This window comes from Anguilla rostrata, chromosome 5 (assembly GCF_018555375.3).
Source record: "Anguilla rostrata isolate EN2019 chromosome 5, ASM1855537v3, whole genome shotgun sequence".
Classification (NCBI taxonomy): Eukaryota; Metazoa; Chordata; class Actinopteri; order Anguilliformes; family Anguillidae; genus Anguilla; species Anguilla rostrata.
The window spans coordinates 31631498-31653199 of record NC_057937.1 but is presented as its reverse complement, the minus strand read 5'-3'; the positions used below and the strand labels follow the sequence as shown (position 1 = coordinate 31653199).

Below are 21702 nucleotides of genomic sequence, written 5' to 3'. Positions count from 1 at the left end.
AATTATGCATTAAATGATAATGTTCACATTTTACTAAATAAAAATCACATTGTTCAAATTAGAAAATGACCACAAAACAGCTTCTTTCAATTTTTGTTATCTGTATAATAAATGCATGCACTAATTTAAAAAAGTTTAGATTGACATTTGTACTGAACTGAAGAGGCTTTGGATATTTTGGCTGTAGACTTAAAAGGAATAGCATACTTATGTTTAGTAGGTACGCCTAACTAGTATTGGGTAGGTCCCACCTTTGCCTCAAGAAAATCCTGAATTCTTAACAGCATGGATTCAACAAGGCCACTGTTGCTACAGTAAATTAAATGCTTGCAGTAAAATGGAAGCCACTTCACACTCTGTCAAGTCAAAAATGGAAAGAACTCTTAATAGCTACACCATGTTTTGGTCAAAGAATAAGAACAATAACAGTTACAATTTAAGTCCAAGTTTTTTATGGCTTACCTTGAAGAAATGTAGCTGTCTGTATCATGAAACAATATTATGTGGGGTTTACATGTAAACTGATTGAGAATGCATTTAAATTAAATATGAATTAGCTTCCCACAAATATTATACATCTTGTGGTGCCATGAAGGGAGTATGGGTGCTGTCCACCAGGGGGCAGCACTGGCCCCACACACAGATATGGCCACAGCTGCAATGCTTTATAATCACGACAGCTGTGGCCCATTACCTAACCTCCGGGCCAAATAAAAGGCCTGGTTCACTGGCCTAAAGGGACGGCATTCGGACAGTGTTTGGGGAAGCTGAGCTATGCACAGTGTGGTGGGTTTGTGCCAGTTTTTGTGTGGTTTTATGTAAGTTTTCTTTGAACTGTTTGGTTGCCAGATTGATTCTTTCTTCTTTTCTTTAAGATTTCTGTTGTGTTAGGCTTATGGGTCAATAAAAGCCGGTAAGCCAAACACTTCTTTTTGTGAATTCCTCTCTGCCTCACAAGCTATAAAAGCAAACACTATTAATTTTTTGGCAGTTATTAGTTGGCAAGCTTGCTTCCACACAAAACCAAGATAGTGACCACAAAGTTTCTGCAATGTCATTTTGCCTGGTATCAAGTGTACTGTCATTGGCTAGTTTCAAGATGAAATGTCATTAGCAGATTTAGCTACAGTAAATGTTAAATGGGGAGAATTGTTTATCATGGTACTGGAGCATTTGCTATGTATTTGGAAGGAAAAAGAAACTGAAAATCACCCAAGTTTGGAGCTTTATTGAGTGAGGTCAGTAGGTACAGAAATGTTTTTAAGGGCTGAGGGTCGAGTTATTTCTGTAGGAACCCCTGAAAAGTGCCAAACTCTATGTGCTCTATAGGTATGGGGAATGCTGCCCTGCCAAGGCATAACATGGCAAAGTGGCATACCTGCCATCCTAATGCCTTCATAAACATAACATAATGGCTTCATAGATCCTACATTAGCAAATGTCATGTTCCTAAAAGGGTGACATTAAACCTTTTTATGCAACATGCTATGCCAAATGTGACAACCAGAAATATCACCTGGCTAATGGCTAGGCAGGCTAACTGTGACATAACTTTTGATTTCATGAAACAATCTAAATCAACCTGAGGGAAGTTAGTCCCCTTGATTCCTGTTACAATGGCACCAAATATCAACTGTTATGCAAACATCTTGTCATGAATATTCTCCGTGTGTGAGTGTGGAGATTGAAGATATGTATCCACAATTTTAACCTCTTCTTGCCAAATATGAAGGCTTTATCTAGAGTAGTGGTTTTCTAACTTGATCCTGGGGAGCCCTGTGTGTGCAAGTTTTTTTATTTTACCACAGTTACAATCCCAGAATTAACAAGCTGCTCATTTTTATTCTTTGCACTTTTCATGTTTCAATGGATTATTCATGCTCTTAAGCTACATTGTGTCAGAAATAGCTATGTCATAAAGAATAACAGTACAATATTGTGCAATATTGCAAATTGTGCAACATTGCAAATGATTACATAAAGAGAGGTATGTTTGTTTAACTGATCAAATTAAAGACTGAGGTGAATGAACAGACTCCCAATTGGTGAACATGTGGGCACTAAAACTAACCATTTGGTTTAATGAAGAATTCAAAGAAGTCAATGATAATGAGTCAAACCTACAATGCAGATTTTGCTCATTATCATTTCCAAAGCAACTGATTCATTTTAATTTAATCAGTTCAAAATAAATGTTTTACCTCTTACCTCTATGTAATCATTTGCACAATGTAAACATGGAGCTTTTATCCCTAATCATACTGTTAAATACAAAATGAGAACCTTTCCAAGATAAATCATTATAAATATAAACAGTCTTTTAAAAATATTTCTTTAAGTAATACACAAAGGATAGGATACATTTTACTAGTGGGTTATGTTCTTGGAAGTGTGAAGGTCGCACTGTGCATGAACTCCTAGATGAGTGAGGCTATCATACAAGCTGATAACTGACAGTTCAAGCTCTTCCCATTAGTGAGTTCATGAAGCCGCAGTTATGACTAAGTCAGAGAGGATGTGATGTCATCAGAAGACTACTCGGCTCTCTCTCTGGGTGACTTCCTCCACTTCCTCTGGGCTCAGCTCATTACCTCTCAACCTGCATGAAAACAGCACTGCTTCACATTCAGAGTTATCTCAAGCTAGCTGAAAACCTATGTAATAAAAAGTCATTCTGCTGCATGTAAGGGAACACTGTCAAATTTTCAGTCCATATATTTTCACAAATATATCTAGCTGACAGCCAGTTCTAAGCATGCAGTCAGTTCTGCTATCACAACAATATTGCAAGTGTAGTAGAGTTTAGAAACATGTAAGCATGGTCAACTGAAGAGGAACAAGAATATAATTAGTTCCCTAACTATTGCAAGCTGCATGGCTACATGTCTCATTTACAGTATGTCTACATCCAGATATGGTACAAATCGGAACTGAAAAGATGTGACTCCACGTTTTTATTTTATTTTATTGCTGTTCACACTGTTTTAAAAAGCTGTTTTAAATGTTTATTTTTAGCTGTAGTCTGAAAATAGCCTTTGGCTGCCTCTAAATGGTCTTTGATCTCATGTCTCTAAACTAAAGGTTTTCTCACCAGATTGATTTCACACTGGTGTTTTTCTCCAGTGCCTGTAGTAGATATTCTACCCCTTCTCTAGTAATGCAGTTCTTGGTTAACCTGTGAAGAGAGAGCAGATGAGGAATAAGGGGAACAGCAACAGTTCACAATGTAGCACGTAAGGGGTTTCATACTTTGATCAAGGGATCATGAAGAGGAACCATATGCCTTCTAAAGTAACAAATATTTACTAAAACAGAGTGGCATATCTGATATTCCATGGAAAGCAATACAAATCACTCACACATTAAATTTTTGTAAGACTGTAAAATGTGAAGCACAATCTACTGTACTTGTCCCCTAAACATATCTCTTCTACTAAATCTCCATATAGAGGTCTGTTAAGAAAGGTTTACTAAATTTCCTGCTGTATACTCCTAGGTTTCATTAATCTCCTGCCTGCAATCTCACAATTTAATATTTTTTATTATTCATTGTGCTTTATGGTGTACTCCGTATTGCTACAACTTATTTCAGCAGCTATTGTTTGATGTCGTTAACTGATGTTGAGTGAGTGTGTCATGGTTCTGTGTTTTCCTGTCTGTGTTTCCCTTGTTGGGCCGCCAGATGGCGGCACTTCTGTTTTGTGTCCTGCTCCCCCCTGTTAATTGTATTATTGTTGTCTCGTTATTCTATCATTGTTCCCACCTGTGTCTTGTTATCCCCTCCTTTTCTGGTTTGATTGTTTTTTGAGTTCACCTGTGTCTTGTTACCCCCTGTCTATTTAAGTTCTTTGTCCCCTTGACTCGGGTGCTGGTTCCTTGTGTTTGTTTCTGACTTGAGTTTGTTTCAGACCGTATGTACCTGCCTGTGTTTTTGACCTGTTTGTGTTTCTTACTTTGTTTCCACTTGTGTGTTTCTGTGCGTTTCTGTCGTTTATTTTCTGCACTGGTGTAGTTCTGTTTTTTTTTTTGTATTTTTTTAGTTTTCGTTTTATGCCCCTCGTGGCTCTTTGTTCTGTTTTTTTTTTTTTTTTTAGTAAAGTCTTGTTTGTATCAACTTTTTTGAGTTCCGTGTTTTTTCCCACCCCCCGTACCGTGACAGTGTCATTTAAAAATGCATATAGGGAAGTAAATCAGCAATTTGAAGTTTGTTTATAATGCTCAAAGGAATTTATATGGAAATGAGAATAGCTCAGCTGCAGCAGAAGTAAGAGTGATTACACCATACCAAGCGTGGTTATGGTTTAGTAAGAATTAAATTTTATAATTACTAAAACATGCCCCCCCCCCTCAAGTTCTGGAGAACCACAGGGTCTGCTAGTCTTCATTGTTACTAAGCACTTAATCAATTCAAATCAAATAAATGCAGCTGGAATGATATGAATTGCACAGAAAACACACACTACCTAGTTTCTTGGTTCTGAATTCATTGCTGATTTTAGGATGGAAACAAAAACCAGCAGAACTTGTGGCTCATTATGACCAGGGTTAATGACCCCTGCGTTACTCTTGGGACTGCACTGTCAGCATTTAGACTGTTCAGGCACTTACCACATATCCTCAAGGGTCTTACTGCTCCTGATGAGTTCAGCCAGAGCACACGCTCCATCACTACCAATCCCATTGTCTACCAGACTATAAGAAACAGCACAAGATCAGCACACACAAGAAGTACTGAAGAGCCTCAAAGATCATCACACTATTGAGACCTACAGCTTGCAGATACATTTTTGGACACAGAAAGCAGTGAAATTGGGAAAGTGCAGCTTCCACAAAGTGAACTGAAATTTTTGAATGTTGCACACAGATGTAATAACAATGAAAAACTATACTGTGAATTCATGTTTTGAAAAAAAAACTTTATGATAATTGTCATTAAGCTTCTTTACACATATACTCACATTTTAATCCAGTTCCTACACATTTTGTAAATGTCTCATAACTCAACAAGTAACAGATGGTTTAAAACCCAATGCTATTAAATGGTATTTTTTGTGGTTACCGATACTTCCTTTTTGAAAGGTGCAACGGTTTTTTGAAAGACACCTACAGCTATTGCGTAAATTCAGAAGTTATCACCATGGTTTGTACGGTTGGAAAAGGAAAAACCTGTTCAAGCCACAGACTACTCATGAAAATAAACACATTCATGGATTTTCCATGTCTGTGACCTGGCCATTTTTGAAAAGTTGTTCCATGGCTCACCCAGCTATATAAGTATACCATAAACATGGGGAAATGCATAATTTTTACTATTGAAAAATTATGGGAAGTCACAACAGAAAAGACCCATAATTACCTGAGCCACACCAGACTGGGGCTTTCCTGCAGAGCCTGTGCCAGTGCCTTTGCCCCCCGGTCTCTTACTTTGTTCCCCCACAGCCTAGGAAACACACAAGAACAACACTGCTGATGCACAAAATAAACTAAAAGAATTTATGTATTTCTTAAACCGAAAATCCAGAATTGGCCCACTCTCAGCCAGCTTCATAAAATTCTAAATTAAAATTAAATTAAATAATTAACAGTAACATTTGGATGAAATACCAAATTCTTTTTGGTTGGGAATAAAAAGTATAGAGGGTAATTTATGAAACAATAATTTCTAGAGCTACTATGTTGAGTTCAAAATTCCAGCCCAAAATCACATAATCTGGCACCAAAGAAGATGCCATGGTGGTTTGCAACCAAAATATAAGCCAATGCTAACACTGTTTTTGGAAAAGGCTTATCATAACTGCCAATACAAAAACTCACTTCTTACAAACTAATGAAATTAAGGTAATACATATATGGCCATGACAGCTCAGGAATGCATCTATTCTTATCTCTTGTGTTTTTAATACATTTTTTTTAATAAACAAAAAATATCAATTGGATTTTCAGCCCCACAAGTCAATGCAAAATTCAGTCAATTTGGCTTAAAAAAACAAAGCTAGAAACACTGATACTGTCTCACCCCAAGAACTGCAGTGATCTGTTTGATCTCAAGCCATCTGCCAGCTGCTCTGCCCCCACAGCAGTGATGTAATTGTTTCCCAGCCTGCAACACAAATCTTGCCAATCAGGAAAGCCAATGGGAATTTGGCTATTTATATCTCATATTCTCCAGGTATAGGTAGCTACAGCCTCAGGAAGATCGCTGGTCATATCAAAAGAACACAGTCATTGGTGAGACACTCAAAGTGAGCATGAAGTGGCTGTGCTTATAGCTCATAAAGTAGTCTCTGATTATTCTCAAAGTGGGTGTGCCAAATGAGCATGTGCTTGATACTCTCTTCTTGAAACGATGCCATTGTTCAGTTGTCCTGCCAGTTTCCCTTGTGGAGTAAGAAATATGTTAATACTTGCAATAGTAAGAATGGCACATTGTTGATGAAAGCAATTATAACAATAACACCTACAAACAACGTGTACAATTTGCACTATGTGTCAAAGCCTGTTGCCATTTGTTGGCAGGCGCTTTTGTTGGTTTAACGTGATGGATCACTGTTTGCATTTGTCAGAAGTCTGATTAGGGTAAATGAATATCTAACCAATTCCAAGAAAACAAACGGAACAGATATAGGTCGGTAAAACATAAGCAGTTGATGTCTGGTATCTTAATAGCTAATGAAGTAGCCAATGTAGCATACCAATTCTACAGACAAAACATTTTTTCTGACATTTAAATTCATGTCTTGAGGATGCTGTAAATGTATACAGGAGACAGAGCATGTTTTCACAAAATGGGGTTGGTGAGTTAGCCAACTAGCTTTTGTAAATATTGTGTGAGGCAGAAGCAGCAGTTTAAAGTTGATAGACAGGAAAGACCAGTAAAAGAATGATTTCGGTACACCCAATTCTTTTGACATGCCAACTTCCATGCAATTCATTACTCAGAGGCCACTGCTACCTATATATCCTGTTCTTCATAAGCTTATGGTATGATTAATGTGTAATGTCATATTTCCTGGTGTGTCAAAATGAGGTTGCTTACGCAATTCATTCAAATTAATTAAACATTTTATAGATTACCTTAATGAGAGAAAATGTTGCTTCCTTTTCAGAAGTTCAGCGAAGTGCTTTGTGCAGGCATCAGTTAACTTGTTATTAAAGAGCCTGCAAGAAATGACAAAATTGAATCTGTTTCACAATGGACTATTGCTCCTCTCTTGGGCCTCTGCAAGTCTTTTTTTGTGTGAAGTTGTTGGACAGGTTTTGCGACACCCTTGCGAAATGGAAGTAAGTCATCCTTGCTTAAGATTCTGTCTTGATAATATTACCGTACATTGCATGAAAGAATGAACTATACACTGTCAAACAGGTATGTGAAGGCCACTTGTCTTTTTTAAAGCTCATTGTATACCTCTCCCTGTACTTGGAATTTTAATTATTTACTCACAAAGCTGTACTCACGCAATCTTCTGGAGATTCTCACACTGGATACCCTTGTCAATCAGTTTGCGGATTCCCTCATCTGATATGTTATTGTGCCTGAGACTGGTGAATCATAGAAGAAAGTTAAAACAAATCCAATTTTGGTGGATTTTAGTATATAATTAGATTCTGCATATTCATGTAATTTACTTGCTTAGCAGATGCTCGTAGACATACACAGCATATATTTTAATACAAATATCCATTTATAAACTGCAAGTGTTGAAGAAATGATGATTAAGTATCTTGAAATGGCAGTGCCACAACTCAGATATGAACCTGCAACCAACTAATTGATTGAATTAATGGACCTATTATGGATATTAATGTAATGGGTATTATAGAGATTCTTATGTTAAAGTTATTATTAATGAAAAATGAATATAGCAGAACCCGGGTATTTCTACTCGTACTATATTGAGTGACAGATTTCCAGACAGGGCAGCAGCTGCTCCACGCCGACATCGCCCACAAAGTTGTAGTCCAGCTGAAGTCCCACTGAGGTCCTCAGGTGCTGTAGCACATATGCCAGGGCAGTACACTCCACCGGCCCAATGTTGCAGTAGGTCAGCTTCAGGTGTTCCACCTCCAGCCTAGCCAGGGCATCTTTAGCAACGGAAATTTCCTGCATCTCATATATGCACTTAATTAGCCAGATGAACTCCGGCATAGCGTGCATGCTCTTTTTCTCACCCTCAATGGGCTGGGGGATTGATTTGAAGTGCTTCTGCATGCCCTTGGATAGGGCCCTGACCACCTGCGTACACTTTCTGTCCAGGGTGGGGGCAGGGCAAGCTTGCAGGAGAAGTTCTCGATGCCTCTGAGACAGCAGCCCAGACACAAAGGTAGCGGTTATCTCCAGGTTTGGCCTTTCAGCTTCCTGGGCACCTCTGTCAGGATCCCTCTTCTGGGAGCCAGCAGACAGACAAGGCCCTAAGCATACTTTGGCCAGAACTGAATCCTGCCAATACTGAGGGTAAAAGAGGTCTTGGATGGTAGAGCGTCCAATTTTGTCGTTCAAGACAATGAAAAGAGCGGCAAAGAAGCACTGCATGGTGACATGAAGGAACTCGTAGTGTTTGCACTCTGAGGATGAGTGGTCCTTGGTGTGAATTAGGAACCCAGTGCAGATGTCCTCTTCTGTTACTCCGCATCTCTGAAGCTCCACTTCAGAAAACATGAAGCAGGAGGACCTCAGACCGCCCAGAGCCACCCGGCCCAAGCGAATGACCGCACCCACACTTTCCTGCACCCACCCCAAACCCGGGCTGAGCCGCCTTGAGGAGCGGCATTGAAAGAAGTGCTGCAGGACCATAAGGTAAATGTCTGTGATGGTTTGAGGACTCGTTCCACCCCCCAGGAGCTCTCTGCTACACTGAGAGACGATCCAGCAGAAGACGGGGATGTGACAAAGCCCAAACAGCGCCATATTGCTCTGCAGGGACTCCAGTACACGGTTAGCCACGGCGGGATCGCTGTGGTGCTTCCTGACAAAGAAGTCTATCCCTTCAGTGGAAAAGCCCTGCAGGGAGACCTCCTTTCGGAGGTACCTCTTCAGCACGGGGGTCACTGCCACCGGCCGGCTGGTTGCCACCTTTCGCACGCCCTTCATGAGGGAGCCCTGCAGCAGGTTGAAGAGCAGCACGGACACTGGGGCGCACTGGGTTGGGCAGCAATGCCTCCGCTCATCTGAGAAGCCAAGCCTGAACTCGTCCACTCCATCAAAGGTGAAGAGCACCTTGTGCGGGTGGTCCAGTATGTACTGGAAAATCAAGTCCTGGCCCCGGTCGGGCCAGCAGCAGTGCATGAAGAGCAGGTCCCTGAGAGAGACCTCTCGCTCCTCTGCGCTTAGCCGACGGCAGCTGAAGGAAAAGAGGAAGAGGTAGTCTTGCAGGGCCGTGTCCCGGGACCAAAGCTGGAGCAGCCTCTGTAGCAAGGTGCTCTTCCCACTCCCAGCTTCGCCCGACACCAGCACCGTGTCCGCCTCCTCGTTCAGAGTGCCCGCATGCCCCAGAATGTCCTCCAGGCCAAGGGGCTGCTGGGCCTCACCGGAACCCTGAGCCACTTCCAGCAGCCCCTCTGTGTAGATGTCATCCAAAGACAGGTTCCCCGTGCCGCCATAAGTGCTGACAAAGTGTGACTGAGCAGACAGTGAACTTTTCAGTTTCTTCTGGTACAGCAGGCATTCTGCAATGGTACGGATATGGTACAATACAGCAAATTACACAAGTATCCAACAAGCGGGAATAGATATAGTAAGACGGCATATCCTCCTGAGATTCAGCAATTCATTTTTATTCCCGGGAGAGCAGTGGTTCTCAACCTCAGTCCTGGGGGACCACGGTACAGTGGTTTTCATTCTAACCATAATTGCAATTTAAACAAGCTATTAATAAGGTGATATTCATGTTTAGAGAGAACACTTATTCTTTTAAGCCACATTATGCCAGAAAAAGCTATACATGCCATGAAGAATAAAAGTCCCATTGTCACATTATGCTATTTTGCAAATGATTACATTAAGACAAAACTTTTTACCTAATCGGCAAAGACTGACTGAATCAAGAGACTCCTGATTGATGAAAATGTGGACACCATTACATTACATTACATTACAGGCATTTGGCAGACGCTCTTATCCAGAGCGACGTACAACAAAGTGTATAACCATAACCAGGAACAAGTATGATGAAACCCCTAGAGAGAAGTACCGGTCCAAGTGCAGGGAACAACCGCATAGTTCAACTTGGACCCTGATGGTTAAACTGATTAACACTAACAACGAGAACGGCAACAACGCAATCTATGGAAAAAAAATACAAGTAGTCGTTAAGACAGGTGCATTAACTAAGTCACCTACGAAACAGCTGCCTAGTTACAACCCTAAGTTTAGTCATTTACAGGGGGGAAGGGAGGGATGGGGAGAGGTGCAGCCTGAAGAGGTGAGTCTTCAGTCGTCGTTTGAAAACACCAGGCCATTAATGTAACCATTTGGTAGAAAATCAAGAATTCAAAGTCAATTATAACATGCCAAACCTGTATGATGTTAATAAGTTTAAGACACCTATGTTCAGCAAACTAATTAGGAGCCTATTGATTCACCTCAGTCTTTAATTTGATCAGGTAAAAAATTGTGTTACTTCTCTTTATGTGATTGTTTGCAGTATATCACAATAAGCACAATGGGACGTTTATTCTTCACGGCAAGCATGACAATGTCTGACACAATGTGGCTTGAGAGGGTAAATAATCCCTATAAACATGAACAGCACCAAATTAAGAAAAAAAAAATACCCTGTTAAAATTCTGGGATTGTAATTCTAATTGGAATGAGAACCAGTATATACAGTGGGTCCCCCAGGACCAAGTTTGAGAACCAGTGTGGTAGAGCACATGAGTCTCTTAATCTCCCCAACTATACATATATTGAACGATGACGAAACCTAGAGTACAATGGACACTCAAAATATTGAAATATTTGAAAATATTTTCACTGCAACATGTTTTATCATACAGGACACTTGTATTGTGTCCAACAATTAAAGGATATTTCAAGGATAGTTCATTTTCACCTGCAGGATGCTCCTCATTTTCAGGTGTTGTGGGGTTTTCTTCAGACGTCTGGGTGTGCTGTAACAGAATGGCTGCTGCAGACTCTCCCTTTGACTGTACCAGGTCCAGCAGACGCCTTGCCTGAGAAACAAAAGTTTGTATTTACTGTTAGTATTACTTTTTGAACCACATAATACTAAGATCTATAAAGGCTGAGTAACATAACCTTTGGCTAGTTTACTGTAAGACCTGTCACAAGTACATCCGCACACACACACCTATACTCTTTCCATTTCTTTCATAACTGGCGTCAAGTGATGTGAACCAGGTGGTCCTGGGGGTGGGGCTACACCCATATGATTTATTTTTAGCTCAGGGAAATGCACATGGCGGGTGTGGAAGACAGGTGTAATGGCAGGCTAATGTGAAAGGGTTTTCAAAACTTGTGCAAGTTCTGCTGTAAGGCGCAGTGCTGGTGGCATTTTGTTGAGTTTGCCTCATTTCGAGGAGTCCCGGAGTCAAGAAGAGCTCCGGTGTGGGCTTAAGAGGAAGACGGCTGTTTTTGAGTTTATCTTCATGGCCATAACCACGCCACATAGCCACCAAAGCACCGGCAGCCTCCCTTGGGATTTTTGGGGTTCTTTTTATTATCGCACCGGCGCAACACCAAATAGCACTGGCATGGGACGTTGGGACTGACTTGGTCTTATAAAAATAAAAATAAAAAAGAGAAACAAAACTGAACTAAGCGTAACCATAACCAGCGTGAGCTGTCCGCCTAAGTGGCGAAGTCGGACTGGCCAGGGAAGTCCCAGGAAAGCCCCACCCTCAGGACCGGGTTTGATGCCAGCACCAATTAGTTAATTTTCTTTCTAGCTAAAACCCTGCAGGACACATCATTTTACGTTGCAACTGTTTCTCACACTTTAATCCTAACATACATAACAGGCTGGTGGGGAATGCATTTGACACAGATCCCATCATGATTTTGAGTCTCATTGAAAAAGAGAAGCATTCAAAGGAAGCAGAGAACTGATGTGGTGGACTAGTTATATTCATGTGGAAGTCAAAGAGCTGATGTTATATACAAAGAGGGAGAACAGTAATTGCTCATGGGAATGACTAGAATATGGTTCCATCAATGTCTTGATGTAGGCATGCTGGATCAGCTTTTTTATTCTGTCACAGGAGTGAGACTGTGGCACAGTCCAAAGGACAGCCAACACACCCATATACGAATTCCCCGTGTGGACGGGGGTTTGATTTCTAGCCACAACCCTTTCTGTACTGCAATCCCCTTCTCTGCTTTCTTCCTGTCTGAAAAAAAAACTGAAAAGAAAATACGAAAAACATCTGTATCTCTTGCCTGCTGTGATGGGGTGTAAAGCAGCAGCTGCACTTCATCACAGTCGTAGGCCGTGAAGACGCCGGACTCCAGCAGGGCTTTCAGTGCAGCAGTGATGCCACCTCGCAGGCGCCTCACCAGGAGGGATCTGTGGCACCTCAAGGCCTGGGTTGCGGTGGCAGGGTGAGGCTCTTGCTCCTCTTGGGGTGGCTTGCAGCCCCCAAAGGACAGGACCACTTTCCGAGCCTCTGGGAAGACCCGGCTACATGCCGCCAGCAGCAGAGCACAGGCGGACTCTCCCTTGATGCACACCAGGTCCAGCAGCCCCCTGGCTCTGGAGCTCAAAGTCTGAACTGGCGCGCACAAGCCCTGGTAGTCTTCCCATGTCAGCAGGTCCCAGGCCAGTAGCAGGTCGATCACGCTCTCTAGCCCCTCTGCAGACCCTCCGCAGCACAGGGCCTGTAGCAGCTCCTCCCTCTGCCCCTGGACCAGCTGCATTGCACCCATTCCTCATCCTCTGCAGAGTCTGCCAACCCTGCGTCACATTGGAGGGGACAGCACTAGTTCCTACATTCACACAACCTGCATTTACTGTGTGTACTTCTGGCAGATATCCTTCTTGTGAGACCTAAATGTTTGTCTCAACAAATTGGACCTAAAGAGACAAATTGTGTGGGCTTGTAGTGTACAAAGGGAACATAAATTTTAAGTTCTTTTAATAGTCATAGATGTTCAAGTGATAGACATTAACTGGGATAAATATTATTCAGTTTTGATACAATAAAGTTTAATTGTCTTACCATATGATTGGGGGGGTGGGCTTATTATGTGGGCAATTAATGTGTGTGCATGCCAGACTTTGTCAAAGTATTACCCTTTCAACTTTACTACAACAAGAATAAAATAAACCAGCTTGAAAGCAATAATTAAGCAAACACACAACTAAGGGCAGGTGTACATTATATGATTTTCTCGGATTCCTTGCCACACTTACTAGGTTCTGATTGTGACAACCGATTGGATGATAGTATTGACTATACGAGCTCCCAAGCACAGCGGGCACAACATCATACATGGAGCCACCTGCTGGGTGGTCAATGGGAAATGAAATACATAATTGACTCACGTGACCTTTCACACCTAACAAATTAAAGCCAACTGTGTCCAAATTTTTTTGACATGTCAAAAACAACAGGGAGCACATAGATCAGTCGGATCAGTCCGAAATGGTCTCTCATACCTTGCGAGTTGACGTTACGTCGGGAGCCCACAACTCGTATAATGTACGCCTGCCCTAAGGAACCACCAGAAAACTAAAGAAACATTTTTTGTGCTCCAAAACGTAACTGAAAACATCATACAAAAGAAATCTAACCTTCTCCTCAGCTGTTATGAACACTTGACTTCCCAACAGGGGACTGCATGAAAACACTGACCCTGATTGGGTGATGCCCAGTTAAAACACTGAAGGGGTGGGTCATTTTTGTCAAGGACTAGCCTAAGAACTGACAAAATGACAATTAGTTAAAGCAGCTCTAAGTTTCCTAAAGCAAAGGTAAGCACCATATTACTAACAAAAGATTATTAGTATTTTTAACGCCTCTTTCTGGTGTGACTTGAAAAGTTACATTCCAAACTGGAAGGCTTCAGCAACATTACTCACATGGGATCAAGACATTCAATCATTATTTTCAGCTCAGCATTTTTTTTTTTTTTTTTGTAAAATCTCACAACATTCAAACTTTATGAAAAGAAATAATGACCCTGTCATATGGTGTGGCTGTACTGGGGCCTGACACCATAGCTTTGTGTGCAGGTGTTTTCTGTTCTGGTGTTTCTTCAGGGGTAGTAAAAAATGTTAACATATATAACAAAAACCATACCATCCTAGATTTGTGTGAATATCTTTTTACTACCAAATAATTCCATTGAATGCTTTAGGAAATGAGAGATACAAAAACAGGCACATCAAGGATATTTAGAAATGTCCCCCATTACACTGATTTTAACATAATGCATAATCAGAATCAATTTCTACAAATTATTTTGTTTCAGTGTGCAGGTGCCCACACTTTCAGACCTCACTGATTTCCTGTATATCTATCAATAAACTCAAAATAGAAACATCAATATAAAGAAATCTTGTCTCAGTAAATATAACAGAAAACAACAGCCTTTTGCCTTTGGATTGACTCATTAAAAATCCCTGAATACTGGATATTCTTTCTTGCACACTGTATATTTCTGACATAATTTATCATAATAAATTATTATAAACTCATAATCTATCATAATCTATCAGAGCAAATCCTACACCCCACACAAGACATTACAAGTCTCTAATCGCAAATTAGTACCAGCCTGTTACCCTTCATAAATTAAAATTACACTTGCACATGGAGGCTGCAAGAACTAATTTGAGAATCAGTTTTATTAATATAAATGTAGGTATTAGAAACGCACATGTAGTCTATCAATTGGAGAAAAACACTTGGAGTACAACACAACCTGTCAGAAAATAATGTTGACACCTTTTAGAAGAAAAACTGTATCCACTGTTCACCAGCAGACAACAACTTGACTGAAATTGCAGTTTGCATGGTATATTCACTATTGGATTGCTTATCATCAAAAAATGCCTATAATGTATCAACAGGTGTCTGTATTAGAATGTTATCAAGTAAATCTCAGACCATGGACCATTGTAAAAGCATACTCACATTTCACAATGAGGTCACATTTATTGATCTGGAAGAGAAGGAATCCACAATGCTGCCCAAACTGTATGGATCGCTAATAGTGTCACTTCTCACACAAACCATTGTCTCACAGCAGCTACGTCTACTTCCTCATTCTTTCTAAGTTTCCATAAAAGATTTTTTTTAAACAACTCAATGAGAGTGGCAAACTGCATGTCTGGATTTGAAAAGGCTACATCTCGATTGTAAAAGATGGAATTCACTGAAAAACACATGGGATGTCATAAGCAGCAACATATAATTTACTACAGAATGCCAATTTAGAATTTGAAGATTTTAAGATTTAATCTATAAAACCTATTCACATGTCCATACAGTTTATGTGTTGATTTAAAAAATAATGTATTTTATTGAATGATCTGGCACTGTTAGAACAGTATAGTCATATTGTACAATGCATACCTTTATATTCTGAACTAAAAAAATAACTCTGACTGTACCCATCCTGTTTCGGTTACAGATTTCATTTCCCTCTTATCGTGTTCCTTCAAATATGACCAATCAGAACTCACTATTACATATTGCATAGTGGTTTCAGTTCAGGGGGAAGGTAAAATTACAGAAACCAGAAATACGAAAACAGAAGATTGACTGTAAATTAGTTAAGCCTGTTTGGGAAAATACAGATATAAGATTACACATTAACAAAACAATAATTGCAGCTTTGCAAAAAAAGATTGCAATGCAATGCAAATGCACAATCTGAGAATAAAATAGAAGTGCAATCTTTAACCACAGCCACAGTAGTCAGTGCTAGAGAGGTTTTTTTTGGGAGTGGGGCAAGGTGGGGTTTGAAGAGTGTGGTGGCAGTTGGAAAGTGTTTCTGTGAATCGGACTGATGAGGGGAGGTCATTTCACGATGTGGGGGGAGGGCCAGACAGACAGCAGGTGTGACCTGGCAGTGCAAGTACACAGAGGGGTTAGGAGCCAAGTGTGCTGAGGTTGCAGAATGAAGGGATCTAGCTGGTCTGTAAGGTTTGATGACCCCATGAAGGTAAATTGGAGCAGTCCCCTTAGCAACCCGGTAGGCAAGCAACAAGGTTTTGAGATTAATGTAAGAAGGCGGTGACGTGAGAACACTTTGAGAGTCTGCAGCATTTTGGATGAGCTGGAGGGGCCTGATGGCAGAAGCAGGGAGGCCACGTTGCAGTAGTCCAGTTGGAAGAGAACTACTGCTTTGACCAAAATCTGGGTAAGGAAGGGTCGGATCTTCCTGATGCTATGAAGGAAGAATCTGTGCACTTAGTACACACTGCAATATTCTCTGGACAGCTCAGTCTGTGTACAAGTCAGATGAAGGAGAAGATTCACTGGGTTCCCACTTCTGTGTTACTGTTGAAAATAAAACATGAAAAAGATCAACACAGATTGAACATTTTTGCAAATACTGGCTTTTCTTTATTCCTCTTAAATATACACATGGTTGGTCATTCCTAAAATCATGGCCTAACAGTTAAATTTCTAATTAATTACATTTAGTTCTCAGACAACTTATTTAGTATGAGCCTCTAACAATACTACACCTACATACCAAAACATTATGTTGCTGTGCAAAAAGTACATTAGTTAAGGCTTGAGGAGTGAGAACTTTCATTTTTGAGCTAGGCCATAAGAAAAAGCGTCATACCACTCAAGCTTTGCACCCAGACAGGTCCTCAGAAAATGTTTTGTTAAACCCAATATGATGCAAGTTGATAAGAAGAATCTGATTCTTAAAACCGCCACTTGAGGGAGCTATTGCAATTTTATTAATCTAGGACAGTGGTTCTTAACCTTGTTGGAGGCACCGAACCCCACCAGTTTCATATGCTCATTCACCGAACCCTTCTTTAGTAAAAAATAGTGTAATAATGCAGACTAGACTGAGGGGTGGACCTCTGCGGCGGAGGCTCCACCGAACCCCTGAGACCGACTCACCGAACCCCTAGGGTTCGACCGAACCCAGGTTAAGAACCACTGATCTAGGAGCTTCACATTTTACACAAGAGACAGTTGGATGTTTTCATTGAACCATCATTTTGCAGAGTATAAACATTTATAAGTTGTTTTTATGCTTAATTTTTATATTATTATTAGAATGTGTCAGATTAAAGAAACAAAAATTATTTTTCCCAGATCTGCAGTTCAAGAGTGTTCACACTCTTGACTCAAGCTAGATAAATCTTAATCAGATAAATTCAATTCCAAACAAAAGAAGCTACAAAATATGGATAAAGATAGAAAAAATTGACCTTACCAAGAGAATACTCATGGTGGCCAGTAAGGGAGGTATTGAAAGCAGCAAATTACAGAACATTTTGTGTTTCTTGTTTTTTCGGTAAAAAGAGTATTTACAGTGAATGAAGTAAATTAATATACCTATACCTGCCAATTTTATACCTATAAACACTCAACTGGGTGTTAGGCTAATGGAATTAAAGAGAAAGCCTCAGTCAGGTTTTACAAAATGAACAACATACTCTAGGTATGCATTTTGATAAGTGGTATTTCTGCAACCAAATCATACATTTGTGCAATTACCTTGACTGCTAATCAGTTCTCATGTGGACAATTCTCAATTCTCTTTAAATTCTCTTTTTTTGCCATTTCTGCATAATTTTCACTGATGTACGTACAAAGTAGTTGGTTAGTCACTGTAGTCTTCTTTACTAAAGAGAAGAATCTCCTCCAGTTTTCCAGACGCCTCCATTTTTGTTACTCCTGCAATATCAGAAAAAGAGCAGAATTATTTGCATTATAGAAAATTAGGTGTTCTGCTTAGTTTGCCACTGTAAATGTTTTTATCTGAAATTCACTGCTAGCCTGTAACTCTTAGAGGCTGTCTATTTAATGCAAAACTTTCCTTCATGCTACTAATACTTTTGTAACGTTTTATTTACAAACTGTGGAGACATTTTACTAAGCTTATCATTTGTCATTTCCCTTGCAATATTTGCTCCAGGTGCATTCACTGGTCCACTGTCTAAGATTCTGCTCAGTATATATTGCTTAGACAGTCAATTCCATTCACTTTATTGGTCCCAAGCAGAAAATGATAAAAAGATCACCAACCTAAATTGAAAGCCTTAAGCCGCGTTTCCACCCAAAGTACCCAGAACTTTTAGTCCCAGGAACTACTTTTCAAGGAACTAAAAGGTTCCTTCAGCCCATTGTTGTCTGCGTTTCCACCGCGGTCTAAAGACCAGCGAAGATTAGGCAAATTAGTCCACTGACGTATATAAAAGCGACGTCGTCGTCGGTCCATCTGTCCTATGATTTCTTCTGTAACCCCATACTACCACTGAAGTACATTATTTTCCAATAACCGGGACAGCCGGATGGGGTTTATTCCACTTATACAACGGGTTACCAACAATGACTATATATGGTTACTTTAGTATTTATTGATTTTTATCGACTTAATCACCTGAAATTATAATATTCTTCCGCGGCCGTTTGGGCATATTATTTTACCGTTGTCAAGCAAAACTCTCGTTGGTAGTTCGACTTGGACCATTGTTATGCAACAAACAGGATATAACAGGCCAAACACATTCATTATGTTTTCATGCGACCATTCACTTTCATGTCTTGACATCCGAGACGACAGAATGCATTCACATTCTACAAATAACTGGTAACAACAGCAGAAAACATGCACACGTCATAAACAATTTGCTGTACGAATGCTTAATATTTTATAAAACGAATACTAAAGCAAGAAAAGAACATAAGAGCACACATTATAATCCTCAATCTTAATTTCTCATCTGTTCCAAGACGTTGGCAGGCTATAACCAAAAGTAGGCTACTGCGCCGCATAACATACAAGTTTGAATTCAAGTTATTATTATGAAAATAAATCGGTTAGCGGCCGCAGATTTTTAAAAATGGCGGTTGAAATAAAATACTGTGAGTAGTCGACCAATCAAAAATATTCAGCACTTGCGCCCCACCCCAAAAGTTCCGGTACTTTTGGAAAGTACTACCCCCGAGCAGGGACTTTTTTGGGGGTAAAATAAAGTCCCTCGAACTTAATTTACACTCTGGTTCCTGCGGTGGAAGCGCACTGAGTTCCTCAAAAGGTTCCGAGTTCCTGGGGAAAGTTCCTGCGGTGGAAACACGGCTTTAGTGTACAATGTACATGAGCATTAACACACTAAAAACAAGACAAGACCTGCATTTCCTCATCTACAGGGGTGTTCAGAGTCTTTTTTATGATGCATTTTCTAGTTTACAAAAGTGTAATTAAGCCATCATTAATATTTCCCCTTCCGTACATGCTTTTATGCTGTCATCACAGGAATTAGTGGTAAAATTGTCTTATGCTCCTGGTAGCATGTTGTATATTCCTATCATAAAGCCTTCCCATTTCCCACAGAAATGTAATCCAGGTATGGTTTACAGGATCAGTCACTGAATTAATTTGCACATTTAGGCAAGTTTTCCTTAAAGCAACAGTATACTAAAATCTATTTCTCACGTATTCTATCGTTTCTTAGCAGTTTAAATCCAACCACACTGTTCACTTCTTTCCCTTTGTTTAGTTAACTCTGTGTAACCCAAATTATAACATTGCTGTCCTTTTTAGCAGACATCCAACTCTAAAATTAACATTTGTAATATATGAAGGAAACATGAGTATTTAATACAAAAAGGTCACATTTAAAGTATTATCTGGCATGAATCTGGACAGTAGAAACACTGTAGAAGTGCTGGTGAGCAGTGTTCTCTTCTGGGATAAACAATCCTCTAATGTTGGGATGTAAATCTTTTCACTTGAAGAAAGATACTTTTCCAGAGGATTTCCCAGGCATATGTGCCCACCTATCTGCTAAGCCACCCAATTGTCAAACTGAACACTGGATTTAATCAAATACTTGTCCTAGAATGAGAATGTAACTTGTAAAAGCGGGAAATCATCCCATTTCATTAAATGCATATGTTGTTACTCATCTTTATTGTAAGAAGCCCAATTTGGCTTCGTTCATTGTAAAGCTACACATACAACTAATCCATTATGCTCTGCAAAACCAGTCTGATGATTTTACATTGTAATATAATTACTATCCAATATTCCACCAGCACTTCATAAATTGAGAAGATAAAGACAAGTCAGCGCATTCTGAGACCTTCTGGAAGATTTTGTGGTCTGATGAAGTTGAAGTTTAACTTTTTGGTGCAAAACAAAAGCAACCCATTTATTTCCAATACGAGAAAGATGGACGGAACCAAATAAAAGTAAATCCTTGAGGAGAACCTGTTTCATTCTGCAAGATTCATGTTTCGACAGGACAATGACCCAGAGCTCATTACAAAAACTACAAGAACAAGAAGGTCAGTAGTCTGGAATATCCCAACCAAAGACCAGCTGTAAATCCCATTGAAAGTTTGTGGCATAACTGGAACATTTCCGTCCACCTACACTCTCTGTCTTAGCAGAGTTAGGTTATGTAACTGTTCTCCTTTATTGAATCTGCATTGCATTTCACATGGAAAATCACACCTACAGTTCTTAAGATTTTAAACAAAATGTATTTAATTTATATAATAATATTTTCTGTTTCATTGAGGGATTTTGTAATGCTTTATTTCAGAATGAATGCACTCTTCGAGCCTCACAAATTATCATATTGATCATACAAGTGCACTCAGAGATAAAGTATAATTTGTTACTTACAGAAGTGCAGAAATGTTTATTATTAAGGTGTATGTTGTATACAGAAACCTCATAACATAGTTTACTTATAAGACACAATACTGTTATCTTACAGTCTGTATGCATGTACCCCATGAATTTACTTTTAGATAAGGGGTTGGATCATACGTTGAAAATGAGGTTGATGTAATTTCTCATATATTCCTAGTACATGCCTTCTCAATATACTGTTAGGAGGGCACAGTAAGTAAAAGCAGTTTGTAATGCACTTAAGTAAGGCTATCTAGGGCAGGAGTACGGATGACACATGCAGTCATGAAGGCATTCGAAGACTGTTCCTGCCTGGCTGAGAGCAGGATCTAACCAAGGTCATTGAACTGCAGGGTTTTACAGGCCTACTGGTAGTTTCCCATAAACATTGTATACAAACAGCTCTATAGCTCTGAAAGGGAATTTGCTTAGATCCAGTCCTGGAAAATTTGACTGAAACTTTTAATTCCACTTTTTTTATGGGTTCTCTGAGTCAAAGTTGCCATGACGGACATATTCTCTTTCCAAAGTTGTCTTGAGATGAGAAAAAACAAAATGGTTGAGACATTCTATTTTTCTTGGCTCAAATAGACCTTTAACAGAAGTGGTTAACAAAATCATAGGTTAGGATAGGGTAGAGACTTTTCCCCCTCTCTTGTCTATAGGGCCACCAGTTAGTCTCCACCATGTGACTTGCAGGGATTTAAACTTGTATTTCAATGGTTATCCTCCAGTGGTCCCCATGGGCACTCCAACAGCACACTCAAGACTGACTAATACAACTGAGTTTCTATTGAGACATTTTTTTTTTTTTTTAAACAATAAGTTAATCTAATGATGGTAGAGTCAGGAAATAAAGTGAACATGGATGGTAGTTTAAATGCTGCGAAAAATATGTCTTT

The 21702-nt window shown here is 39.8% G+C and overlaps 1 protein-coding gene across 7 annotated transcripts; it reads right to left on the bottom strand.

Annotated features, from left to right (window-relative positions):
- Positions 1-1213: 1213 nt before the first annotated feature.
- Positions 1214-15588, bottom strand: nod2 (nucleotide-binding oligomerization domain containing 2). 7 transcript variants are annotated; one of them, XR_010330060.1, is made up of 12 exons: positions 15094-15584; positions 12395-12908; positions 11049-11169; positions 7890-9663; positions 7456-7539; positions 7075-7158; positions 6017-6100; positions 5357-5440; positions 4609-4692; positions 3092-3175; positions 1379-2599; positions 1214-1346 (listed from the first exon to the last, which is right to left on the bottom strand). XR_010330060.1 is itself a non-coding variant. In XM_064335802.1 (11 exons), the coding sequence occupies exons 2-11, from the start codon at positions 12878-12880 to the stop codon at positions 2527-2529; spliced, it is 2958 nt and encodes a 985-aa protein (XP_064191872.1). In that variant the 5' UTR covers positions 12881-12940; positions 15094-15584; the 3' UTR covers positions 1214-2526. The 7 variants fall into 7 exon arrangements, 5 of the variants coding, with proteins under 5 accessions (XP_064191872.1, XP_064191871.1, XP_064191873.1 ...); XM_064335802.1 differs by having other exon boundaries at positions 1214-2599; positions 12395-12940; XM_064335801.1 differs by having other exon boundaries at positions 1214-2599.
- Between the last annotated feature and the right edge of the window lie 6114 nt (positions 15589-21702).

Excerpts from the sequence above, each read along its gene's own strand:
- nod2 (XM_064335802.1), bottom strand. The coding sequence starts at position 12,880 with ATGGGTGCAATGCAGCTGGTCCAGGGGCAGAGGGAGGAGCTGCTACAG. Across the intron at positions 7,159-7,455 it reads GAGAATCTCCAGAAGATTGC|GCTCTTTAATAACAAGTTAA; the intron begins GTGAGTACAGCT and ends CATTTCTTGCAG. Across the intron at positions 5,441-6,016 it reads AGATCACTGCAGTTCTTGGG|GCTGTGGGGGAACAAAGTAA; the intron begins GTGAGACAGTAT and ends TGTGTTTCCTAG.